Source organism: Cnephaeus nilssonii (assembly GCF_951640355.1).
Source record: "Cnephaeus nilssonii genome assembly, chromosome: 19".
In the NCBI taxonomy this organism is placed as follows: domain Eukaryota; kingdom Metazoa; phylum Chordata; class Mammalia; order Chiroptera; family Vespertilionidae; genus Cnephaeus; species Cnephaeus nilssonii.
The window spans coordinates 21,716,004-21,728,661 of record NC_137090.1 but is presented as its reverse complement, the minus strand read 5'-3'; the positions used below and the strand labels follow the sequence as shown (position 1 = coordinate 21,728,661).

At 44.5% G+C, this 12,658-nt stretch overlaps 2 protein-coding genes across 2 annotated transcripts in view; both read right to left on the bottom strand.

The window, feature by feature from the left end:
• BRIP1 (BRCA1 interacting DNA helicase 1) overlaps positions 1-12,658 on the bottom strand; it is a gene marked incomplete at its 3' end in the record, with an annotated part of 210,772 nt that overhangs the window by 59,860 nt on the left and 138,254 nt on the right. The window lies entirely within an intron of this gene.
• Positions 1,011-1,549, bottom strand: LOC307115714 (ATP synthase F(0) complex subunit C2, mitochondrial-like). Its single transcript, XM_079799091.1, has one exon. The coding sequence runs from the start codon at positions 1,501-1,503 to the stop codon at positions 1,081-1,083; it is 423 nt and encodes a 140-aa protein (XP_079655217.1). The 5' UTR covers positions 1,504-1,549; the 3' UTR covers positions 1,011-1,080.

The window sequence follows — 12,658 nt, the reverse complement described above, 5'->3', positions numbered from 1 at the left end:
AGTATATTTAATTTTTAAAGCTATAACCACAGGCGGAAAGTATAGGGAAGCTGATCTTCTTGCTGAGAGGGAACACATTTAAGAGTTCTCATTGAGATCAGGGTTAAGAATACCCCCAGAAGTGTGTTTATTGAGGGCAATACAGAAAATCTTGGCATGTGTTATCAATTTGGGAACAAGTACATGTATCTACTTTGGCATCAGGCAATTTGTTAGACCCAGAGGCAGGATTCTAAGTGATGTACTAACAAGTCAAAAATAAGAAAACCATTTTTAAAAAGCACATAATTAAATTCAGAATAAAAACACTACCCCAAATAGTTTATACATAAAACATACCACCTTGTGGAATAAAAGATAAATGCTTTACTATGTTCTGCCACTTGTGAATGATGTCATCACTATGATTATATGAAGAAGAAACTTCTTAGCCACAGATGCTTAGCTACAGATGGTCACCATTCTCTCTCTCTGGTAGCCCTAGTGTTCATAAGTTAGTACAATTTTTGTTCAATTCAATTGCATAAAACCACACTGCAAAAACACACGTTGCCTTTCTCACTGCTATCAGTGGATGAGCATATTGTTTTATCTTATTACTCACTTCAGTCTTTGCTAATGTGTTTTTCTATATGATTTATTCTGTTAGGATAGTGATCACAAGCTTTGCCTAGATAACCAGAACAGACTTTTTAAAACCTCTTTTCTCTTACTTTCTAAGTGGATCAGAAGTTTTTAAAAAAGGTTTATTAAAGCCCTAGCCGGTTTGGCTCAGTGTATAGAGCCTTGTCCTGCGGATTCGATTCGGGTCAAGGGCACATGCCAGGGTTACAGGCTCGATCCCCACTAGGGGGCATGCAGGAGGCAGCCACTCAATGAAGTAAAACAGTATCTTTGCTTGAATGCAAGGGAGTTTAATAAACCTTTTTTTTTTCTTATTAATACAGTATTTATTTGTCTTCCTTTTGTCAAACCTGAGCCAACCACTTTCCCCAGGCTGCCTAGGGAGGTATAGGAAAAGGAACATACAGGGCAGACAACACACGGGAAAAAGAACTATGGGAGGTGGAGACAGCTCCTTCACATGGCGAAGAGGATGAGAAAGGCCACCATCAGGCAAAAGAGCCCCATGGCCTCTGAGAGGGCAAAGCCCAGAATGGCGTAGGAGAAGAGCTGCTGCTTCAGAGAAGGGTTCCTGGCATAACCAATGATGAGGCTCCCAAACACAGTCCCAATTCCAGCCCCAGAGCCTGCCACCCCTACTGTGGCAGCCCCAGCCCCAATGAACTTGGCTGCTGTGTCGATGTCCCTTGAAATGGCACTGGTTTGGAAGCTGCGGCTAGAAATAAGCGAGGTCAGGGAACGTGGGCCTGCCAAGCTGCTGAGGCTCTCATCTGTCAGTGTCTCAGGTCGTTTCAGCACCACTGCAGACATTGACCAGCTCAGCTGAGAGGCGCTCCTGACCAAGGAGAGGGTGGAGACAAACTTGGTGCAGGCATACATTTTCAGAGGATAAGGGGAGCTGCTCCCAGTGCAGAGAAGACAGAGAGGGGATAAACCTTTTTTTAAAATATATTTTTATTGATTTCAGAGAGGAAGGGAGAGGGAGAGAGAGACAAAAACATCAATGATGGAAGAGAATCATCGAATTATGCATAGAGCCCACAACCCGGCATAAGCCCTGATCGGGAATCAAACTGCGACCTCTTGGTCCAGAGGTCGACACTCAATCACTGAGCCATGCCAGCCAGGCTAGAGTGAATTTTAGGTGGGCTTTCCAGACAGCAAAATTCATTCTGTTTAGCAACTATATACAACTTACTCAAAACCTATCAATCTCTTACTCAAAACCTATCAATCTCTGTAATTTTTATATTTCATGTCTTAAATATAATGCTAAAGTTTCACTGTGATGAAAATAAAGCTATTTTTTGTATTTCCTAATTGCAATTTAAAAAAACAAAACACCCATGCATTTTATTTTGAGATTCGTTTTATTGTATGTGCATTTTAAAAACCAGGAAAATGGAAACACTTCTGATTTTTCCATCAGCTATGAAAGCAATGTATTTGCTTCAAGACAAGAATTCATTATAGGTATTTACTCTATGGCACATATTAATTCTGCCATATTACAGAAGTTTGATGACAGCTATCTTGCAATTTCTAATTGAAGGAACGTTAAGCAATTGTGCTAAAACCATGTTCAATGTCTGTAGCAATGAAGAAGCCCAGATATTGGAGAGGAATCTTTCACTGGAGTTATTAGAATCCAAATTCCAGTTTGTAAAGCTGCCAGGTGCAACCCACTTGTAATATACCATATGAAGAGGAACAGATGAACTTGATAAAAATGATTTATTTGTAAAAGCAGAAATCTGCTATTTAAAATTCACACTAGTTGATTAAAAAATACATGTTTGATTTTGGACTATTACTTTGAATTAAGAACAAGCAACCTAAGTAAAAACTCTACGGCATCCTAAAAATATGCAACGTCAGGCACCTATAGCTTCCTTCTTCTGAAAAGTTTTTTTTCTAAATATGGAATTAGAATACCATTTGTATCATTTCCTTTGTCTTAAAGAATAAATATAAAAAAGATGTTTCTTGGATTTATATTTGGTAAACAAATGTTCTACATTTCCAGTTGAGTCTTATAAAAAAAAATATGAATTCCAGTACAGTAGGTTTCTTTGGAAGAAAATGTACATATTTGCCAGTGAGGGGAAAAAAGGAATCATCCTATATAATAAAAAACTAATATGCAAATCGACCGAACAGCGAACAACCAGGTGCTATGACATGCATTGACCACCAGGGGGCAGATGCTCAACACAGGAGCTTCCCCCTGGTAGTCAGTGTGCTCCCACAGGGGGAGCGCCGCTCAGCCAGAAGCCAGGGTCACAACTGGCGAGCACAGCGGTGGTGGCGGGAGCCTCTCCTGCTTCCATGGTAGTGCTAAGGATGTCCGACTGATGGCTTAGGCCTACTTAAGCCTTCAGTCAGACATCCCCCAAGGGTTCCCAGACTGAGAAAGGGCACAGGCCGGGCTGAGGGACTCCTGCCCCAGTGCATGAATTTTGTGCACCGGGCCTCCAGTCTATATATAAAAGCCTAAGCAAACGTTTAATCATTAGCTATGATGCACACTGACCACCAGGGGGCAGACGCTCCGACCAGTAGGTTAGCTTGCTGCTGGGTCCAGCCGATCAGGACTGGGTGAGATGGGCCGGACACGCCCTGGCGCCCTCCCGCGGTCCCTCCCTCGCCCCAATTGTGCACCAGTGGGGTCCCTCGACCTGGCTTGCGCCCTCTCGCAATCTGGGACCCCTCAGGGGATGTCAGAGAGCCACAGGCCAAACCAAGGGACCCCACTAGTGCATGAATCCGTGCACCAGGCCTCTAGTGTTAAATAATATCACTTACTAAACTTGATTTGGACAAGCCTATGTCATCATTTCCTTCTCCTCTTCTTCCTTTTTCACCTTGTTCTTATTCTGGTAGCTGTTGATGCCTGGCCGCAGTGCGCTCAGTGATTGAGCACCGACCTAGGGACCAGGAGGTCACAGTTCAATTCCCAGTCAAGGCATATGCCCAGGTTGTGGGCTAGATACCCAATTGGGCAGAAGGCAGCTGATCAATGATTCTCTCTTATCATTGATGTTTCTATCTCTCTCTCCCTCTCCCTTCCTCTCTGAAATCAATAAAGATATATTTTTTAAATTAAAAAAAAATTTCTATTTCTTAACTTCTAAGAGCTGAGAAATAATTGGCACCATCATCTTTTGAGAAATTAAATTTTAGTCATGGAATTTCAATTTGAACCAAAATTACATGACTCATAAATATATTTTATTTACACCTAATGACAGCAAATTGGTTCATAGTGGCAATAGAGTAACTCTGAAGAGACATAAATTTTATGTTTCAAAATGGAACAAAGTTTTCTAATTGTAATGAAGAAAAGAATCCAATTAGTCCCAATTGTCAAATGGGACACGGTGCCAGAAATTTCAAGAACAGAAAAAGAGATTGTATTCAACATGAATGCCAGGGAAACAATGCTTCCCGGGGGCTCTAAGACTCCCCATGGGAAATAAGTCCCTTTAGCTCCTTAAATTTCCATATCTATACTTTTCATCAACACCAAGAATTTCCTCAATTTTCAAATTACTGGTTTGATATTTTAGTTTCCTTTATTAAAATCCCTGTCATTGCTCTGAAATTTCCTCCAGTTTAGAAAGCCTGAATTTATGGAGGTCTTATGATTTTGTTTTCTAATAGTATCAAGTTTTTCCCTTTAATGTAACCAATGAAGAAGAATATAAACAAGGACTGGACAGGGGCCACTGGCATCCAAAGATATTTTCACCATTTTTTAAAATGTCTTGCTTATTGTCTCCTGGATCTCTGTCTAAGAAAATGCCCATGTTTATGTCCTGGTAACTTGCTGGGACTGTGAAATGACTGCTTCCCCCTATCCTGAGAATGATTCCACTGAAATCCAGAATCTCACCACAAGATGAGGTTTCTCAGTTCATCACACTTCCAAGAACATCATGAATGCATCATTTTCCAGAGAAAGCAACAGCAAAGCAATGTGGGAAATGACACATCAGGTTTCTGTCTCTTCCAATTTATATTACTGAATTTCTGAATTGGCTTTTTAGCTATTGTACATAGGCATTAATATTGTCTCTGCCAAATTGCTTAAGTATAAAGATTTTTAAAACAGCCTGACCGGTGTGGCTCAGTGGTTGAGCATCTATCTATGAACGAGGATGTCACAGTTCCATTCCCAGCCAGGGTATATGCCCAGATTGCAGACTCGATCCCTAATGTAGGGCATACAGGAGGCAGCCGACCAATGATTCTCTCTCATCATTGAGGTTTCTATCTCTCTCTCCCTCCCCTTTCCTCTCTGAAATCAATAAAAATATATTTTAAAAAAGATCTTTAAAACAAAAATGAAGAATAAATGTTCATTCTCCAAGGAGAATACATGCATAGTCTTCTCCAAAGCCATCAAAGATAAAGACATTTTCTTCTCTTGCCCTCAGAAACTGGGGTTAGGAGTCAAAACATCATGTGATTTTAGCATCTTATTAAAATTGGTGTTCTTACCTACAAAAGCTTTCTCTCTTTCATTATTCTCACTTGGTTTGAAAGATGATGCTTTATAACCAACCAAATATATTAAAGATTCAAGTACTAAGCATTTACATATTCAGTATATTATAGTATGTGGTGGTGGTTTCAGCAACCTATTGGCTCCTATCCACCAGAACTCAAAATGGAAAATGTACCTAATGAAGGCTTATACATAACTTCTGGGGAACCTCTCTAGATTTAATTTTTAAAAAGTTATCATTTCATATAAGTGGTCCCAAAGAGATCTCTACTAAGTGGCCAGCTTTAATTCATATACCTCAGGGATTCATGGCATTATAAATGGAAGGGCTGGCCCTGGTATTAAAATAACAGCCTGCTTGATTACAAGCAGGCATGATACAGTAGTTTGAAATTAACCAAAATTAACAGAGCTATATATTCTACCTCCTGCTTATTTAGCTACCTGAAAAGTCATTCTAGCTGCATCTGGTCAAATATATCAGCTAAATTAGATTTAATCCATTGTTCAATACCAACTCCTTTAGTAGTATTAGACAAGTTGTCTACACGTTTTATCTTCTCTAAATGTATAAATGGAGATTATGCTCTTGCATTCTGTGATGAAGTACTAAACTCCTGCTTTTGTTGCCACTACCCAAGGACTTAAGGTTTCTTCCTATGTTCATGGCTTGGGAAGGTAGCCCTTTCTTTCTCTTGTACTACTCCTCATTTTAAATTGTCCATCGCAGCACACCCTCAAAATACTTATCTTCTTTGAATTGAAAAAAGTCCTTTACTATTCATTGAAATTATTAAAAGAAAAGTAAGACTAGGTTAACATTATAGTAGGTAAAGTACCTCCATAATCTAGCTTTTTGTAGCACAGGGAATTCACCTAGTAAAAGATCTTATTTCTGTGTACCTTTATGCAGTCACATGGCCTACTTCTTCACTCAGTCTAATATAGATCCTTTCCTGGTCAATGAAAATGAGATAATATTAGTACAACCATTCTTTTTGATAAAAAAAAACACAAAAGAAAGAACTTATGAATTAGGCTTTTATGCTTTGACTTATGATCTTCCCTCTACAGTTATATATTAAAAACCTACTTATATCTTTAAAAATTAGTCAATAAAAACATTTAGAACAGTACCTAGTACATAATTCTATATTAACATATATTCTTATTAATATATTTTTATTCTAACTCTTTTGTAAGTCTTCCCTATTCTCACCTGGCCTCTTCTCCCTGTACAAGAGGAGAATACATGCATAGTCTTCTCCAAAGCCATCAAAGATAAAGACATTTTCTTCTCTTGCCCTCAGAAACTGGGGTTAGGAGTCAAAACATCATGTGATTTTAGCATCTTATTAAAATTGGTGTTTTTACCTACAAAAGCTTTCTCTCTTTCATTATTCTCACTTGGTTTGAAAGATGATGCTTTATAATCATATATTTTGGGGGGGACTTATTTTCCTATTTAAACTTATATTGAACTTAACTGTTTATATTTTCCCCTCCTTCAATAAACAGTAAACTACTTGAGAGCAAGAACCATGGATTTTCTTTGTATTGGCCTCCTCTCCAGTGCCTAGCATATTGCTTTCCAGACATTACATCTTTTTTAAAGATGTTATTTTATTTAATTATAATGATGTCTTTCAAAACCAGTGGGAAGTTATCAACCAGTGTAGGCTTTTTTTTCTTAGATCTGCCTACAAATACAGATAGATACCAAATTAGTTTCTTTATGCAGACAAGTTGAAATTGCAATAAGATTAAGCAAGTGGCATGGTCAAATGGTAGGGACCAGAAAAAGGTCGTTGCAAAACAACAAAATGTACAAACAATGGGATTAACAATGGAATTAATTTAGACTGAAACCCAGTAAAGCAACAGATTGAGACAAGATTAGGGACAAGGAGCCCTAACCAGTTTAGCTCAGTGGATAAAGCATCAGCCCTTGGACTGAAGGGTCCCGGGTTCGATTCTGATCAAGGGCATATACCTTGGTTGTGGGCTTGATCCCCAGTAGGGGGCATGCAGGAGGCAGTTAATCGATATTTCTCTGTAAAAAATCAATAAAATATATATTTTTAAAAAGATTAGGGACAAGGATAGATTATTTTTACTGATTTCAGAGAGGAAGGAGAGAGAGAGAGAGAGAGAGAGAGAGAGAGAGAGAGAGAGAGAGAGAGAGAGAGGGAGGGAGAAAGGAAGAGAAAGAGAGAGAGAGAAACATCAATGATGAGAGAGAATCACTGATCGGCTGCCTCCTGCACGCTCCACACTGGGGATCGAGTCTGCAACTCGGGCACCTGTGCCCCAACCTGGAATCGAACTGTGACCTCCTGACTCATAGGTCAACGCTCAACCACTGAGCCACGCTGACTGGGTAGGATAATAGATTTAGGTAAGTGAATAGGGCATTTATAGGTGGGAAAGAGAAACTGCAATCCAAAGAAAGCATCTGAAAGGACTTCCAAGTGTTGCATTAATAGGTGATTATAGGATAGGAGATAAAAAACAACACTATAGTGTCTTAACTACAAAGGATATCGTTCTATAATATTAGTTCTGCCCACAAGGTATTTGTTAAAGGATCTCAGCGTGGTTAATTAGAGTGGTCCCCTTTTACCCAGATTCGTCTTCATAACTGTATATTCCACAACTATGACCAGACAGTAATGCTATTTCTTCAAAGAGGGTCAAAGATATAATTACTTAAAGACCAATTCCAATTTTTTTTTTTTATCTTTTAATAGCTTTTATTTGTATTCTTTTTTTTTTAATTTCTTTATTGATTAAGGTGTCACATATTTGTCCTCATCCCCCCATTCCCATCCCACACCCCTCCCCATGGATGCCCCAACCCCCTGTTGAACTTAACCATTGGTTAGGCTCTTATGCATGCACACAAGACCTTTGGTTGATCTCTCCCTTTTCCCCCCACCCTCCCCTATCCTCCCTCTGAGGCCCGATAGTCCGATCGGTGCCTCCTTGTTTCTGGTTCTGTTCTTGTTCATCAGTCCATGTTGTTCGTCATTTCCCCTAGATGAGCGAAATCATGTGTCACTAGAGATATACTTATAAGAATTGAATGTGCGACGAGCAATAATAGTTATGCTGACAGGCAAATGAATCAGTCTGTAGTGAGTTTCTTTCTGGACCAACAGTTCTTTTGAGACCCAATATCAATGTCCACCAGTTCCTTATGAGTACATGTCGGCACTGACCCCTCAGCTCTGGATGGTGGACAAATGGTGGTAATGCAGGTCCGACTCCCTCTGGTTTGGTCTCGGCCGGACCCAGGGGCACGGCTTCACCCGGATCCAGGGGCCCGCGGCCTCACCCGGACCCGGGGCCAGGCTCACCCGGATCCAGGGGCCCGCGGCCTCGCCCGGACCCGGGGCCCAGGCTCACCCGGATCCAGGGGCCCGCGGACTCGCCCGGACCCGGGGCCCAGGCTCACCCGGATCCAGGGGCCCGCGGCCTCGCCCGGACCCGGGGCCCAGGCTCACCCGGATCCAGGGGCCCGCGGCCTCGCCCGGACCCGGGGCCAGGCTCACCCGGATCCAGGGGCCCGCGGCCTCGCCCGGACCCGGGGCCCAGGCTCACCCGGATCCAGGGGCCCACGGCCTCGCCCGGACCCGGGGCCAGGCTCACCCGGATCCAGGGGCCCGCGGCCTCACCCGGACCCGGGGCCAGGCTCACCCGGATCCAGGGGCCCGCGGCCTCACCCGGACCCGGGGCCAGGCTCTCCCGGATCCAGGGGCCCGCGGCCTCACCCGGACCCGGGGCCAGGCTCTCCCGGATCCAGGGGCCCGCGGCCTCACCCGGACCCGGGACCCAGGCTCACCCGGATCCAGGGGCCCGCGGCCTCACCCGGACCCGGGGCCAGGCTCACCCGGATCCAGGGGCCCGCGGCCTCACCCGGACCCGGGGCCAGGCTCACCCGGATCCAGGGGCCCGCGGCCTCGCCCGGACCCGGGGCCAGGCTCACCCGGATCCAGGGGCCCAGACTCACCCTGACCCAGTTCCCAGCCTCACCCGGACCCAGGGGCGCGCAGCTTCACCCGGATCCGGGACCCAGCGGGGTTTCGTCTTCTTGATCCCATTTCCTGTTGGTCAATTCCATCTCAGTAATTCCTTCGGCCATTTTCTCAGAGCTCCAGGGCAGCCGCCGCAGAACTCGTTGGGCGGCGGGCTCAGCGAAGCTCCGGTGTGCTCGGTGCGCGGCAGCGGGCTGGTCCGGGGTGGCTGCGTCGGCCCTTGGGTCTGCAGCGGTGGCCAGTCACCGAGCGTGCGCACCTGGCCGCTTCCGGGGCGTTGAGATTCTTGAAGGACTCGGGGGTCAGCAAGCGCGGAGTCTCCCACCCCATGTCTCCCAGGGGCTCGTCTGTCCGTGCTCGGCAGCGAGTGGGGCCTTCCCCTCAGCTGGAGACCGCCGGGGGAACTGCGCCGAGCACTTTCCAGGCCGCCACTGTGTCGTCTGAGCCGTAGTTCTTAAAGTGTGATCTTTGGGTCACCGGCATCAGCATCATCCCGAGTACCCCTCTCTTTTATTCTAGTTGTAGAGCATCCGCTCAGTCAGCCCTCCGGTGGTTCCGGACGGTGTCCGCTCTGCTCTCCCGTCGCAGACTCAAAATTGTTGTGGTAGGCAGCAATCAGGCTTCTGCCCTATGCCTCCATCCTGGTCTTCCTTTGTATAGTTAAGTCTTGATTGTTGTTGGTGTCGCTGGGAGGAATTGTCCTCCAGGCCAATTGGCCGTGCAGATCCTCTGTGTCTATAAAGGAAGAGTTGCTGTGTAGGAGACAGATTTATGGGCCGGGTCTTGGTGCAACAAGGCTTTGGCGCTCACCGAGTCTGCCTCTGGAATGTGTCCTTTATGCGAGTGGTTGAAATCTGGTGTCATCTCACACCGACCACTAGATGCCCTCGTTTCTGGGTCTCCAATGGTGTGCAGGTCAGCTACTACCTGAGACCACTCAGCAGGACTTACGGCAAAAACTGCAGTTTCCTCCTCCTGTCTGAGCGTCCCTAGAGCAGTCCGACTAGAACCGCAGTTTATCTGGTCAAGCTGCCATAGGGCAGGCCACTCACAAGCAAAAGCCGTTGCTCGGAGCCCAGGTGTGCCTGCAAGACGTGCGGGGCGGACCTGCAAAACGAGCGGGGCGGGTCCCAGGGTGGGGCGAGTCTCAGGGCGGGGCGGGGCCTCGGGGCGCCACCAGGCCATGGCGAGGCGAACCGCACTGGCTGCAAGTCTGCTTTTTCCGCTTTCCACGTCTCCAAGCCCCCTCATTCCGCACTCCAGCGCAGCAAACACTGATTGCTGGGCGCACCTCCACAAGGAAGTCACTCCCACTCTCCGACAGGAAGGCCGAGAGTCCAGCCTCTTCCCGCAGGTGTCTGGGGAGCTAATCTCCCCTAGGGTTGGAACAAAAGCCACAAGTCCCTTCCCCTGACCCACGCGCCTCCGCACCTCAGCTCCTCCCGAGTTCGCTCTTTCCTCTTCTCTCTTAGCTGTAAATCCACCATTCAGCCAGCTCTCCTGTGGTTCTGGGTGGCAGACGCTCTGTGCGCCGCGAAGTTCCTTTGTTTAACTTGAAAATTGCTGTGCGCGAAGTTCCTTTGTTTGACTCTGCTGCCTTCTTGGTTCTCCTCTCTCAAAATGGCTAGAGGACTTGAGTGTAAGACAGGAAGTCTTAAGAATCCTCTAAGTCGGTGTTGGCGGTCTCCGGGGCCCCGAGGATCTCAGTGGGGAGCTGGGCCAGGTCGGTGACGCGGGTGGGCCCGTCTCGCAGAAAGATGGTCTCTTCCTTCACCGAGAGCCGCTGCGCCGAGTCCACGGCCGCCGCCACAGCAGCTGCCGCGGCGCCCACGAGCTCATGGCCCCGGCTGCGGTGCTGGCTGAGAGGAGCAGCCGCTCGGCCTGGGGAGACGCGAGCAGGAGTCGCCGCGCTCACCAGTCCATCTTTTAGTTGTTTTTCCGAAACTGCCATGCGAGGCAACAGATCAGCCGTTCACCTCCGCCGCCATCTTGGCTTCTCCTCTATTTGCAATTCCAATTTTCTAAAGACCCCAGAAATTTCTATATGGAAGTTGTTCTCTAGAAGTCATACTAGCTGGGCTTCTGACTAGAGGAACAATACTGTTCCCACTCATGCTCACTAAGTAGAATATCAGATGCATAAATTTCTGGGTGTTATTTAGTTGCAGATATCAGGTCCCAGTCTAAAAGTTATTCCTTTCTATTGAGTATGCCTAAGAAATACTACATGGTTCAAACCTCAAATTTCACAGCATTGCTTACTTGAATCAGTGAAGGATGGAAAAGAAGGGAGGGAGGACATTGTGTAGGAAGGAAAAAGGTTTAATATTGAGTTTGGTGAGGCAGAGAAGAAAAAGAGAAAACACTGTCTAAACTTAAAGGTCATTGGGAAGCTGAAGTGAATCATTTTCATGATAGGAGAACAAAAGAAAATACTTTTTGGTCTTTAAGAGGATTAAAGGGGACTGTAAGTATAGATAGTTAAAAGTAGTTGGTCTCCAACCCATTAATATGTGGGACTGCAGTTTATCTATTCGCTCATTTTTTTTTTTTCCATTTGTAGAAGGATGTCCCCTGACAACTTAAATTCTTTTTTAAGTCAAGAGAGTCTGTAAGAGCTCAGGACCTTGGGTAAAGAGGCCTTTTATGTTTCTATCATTTAGACCCTCTTAACCCTTGAAGAAGGTTAACCAGACATTTGTGTTTTTAAGGTCTGTGGGCTCTATCTTCTTGACACCTCCCTCACATATGATGTTTCTTTGGCTATCCCAAATTCAATCTCCTTCCCTAACATCTCTTTAATTTTTTTTGGGGGGGGGGGGTGGATATTTCCTTCACTAAGTTTTGTGCAGTCTTGAGGACTATAAAGCACTGAGCAAAAGAGGAAAAAAGAAAAAACAAAACTCATGGACATGGACAATAGTGTGGTGAGAGGGGTGGAGGTGGAAGAAGGTATACGAGGGATGAATGGTGATGGAAAAAAATAAATAAATAAAATAAAATAAAGGGAAAAAATAGCAATACCAAAAAATATTTTGTAAATAAAAAACCTAGAAGAATATACAGCAAAGTATTAACAATGGTTTTGTCTGAGAGGGAGACAGAAATTCTATAGGTAGAATTTCCAGTTTTGAGATTTTTATATTGATTTTTACAACAAATGTATATTTTAAGTATTAAAAATCAGTAAAAAGTTTCCATTTTGGAAAAAAAAATCTGTTCTAATGTTATTCAATAAAAATTTTATGAAATTATTAGTAAAATCCATCCCAACCTAGGTTTTAAAATATTCTAACTGGTTCACTGAAAGCTTTTAGAAAGTGTTTTTTTCTATTGAGAGATCATAAACAATTTTCTTAAATTGTGATTTTTAAACATTTATAAGCAATGGTTCTTAACCAAACAGTTTTGAGCATGAAAAGTACAAGATGTTGGACTTGTATAACCAGCTCTGAATAAAATACATCTATCATCACTTGGTGAGATG

What these genes read in the sequence shown, in the direction of transcription:
- LOC307115714 (XM_079799091.1), bottom strand. Translation starts at nt 1,503, where the DNA reads ATGTATGCCTGCACCAAGTTTGTCTCCACCCTCTCCTTGGTCAGGAGC.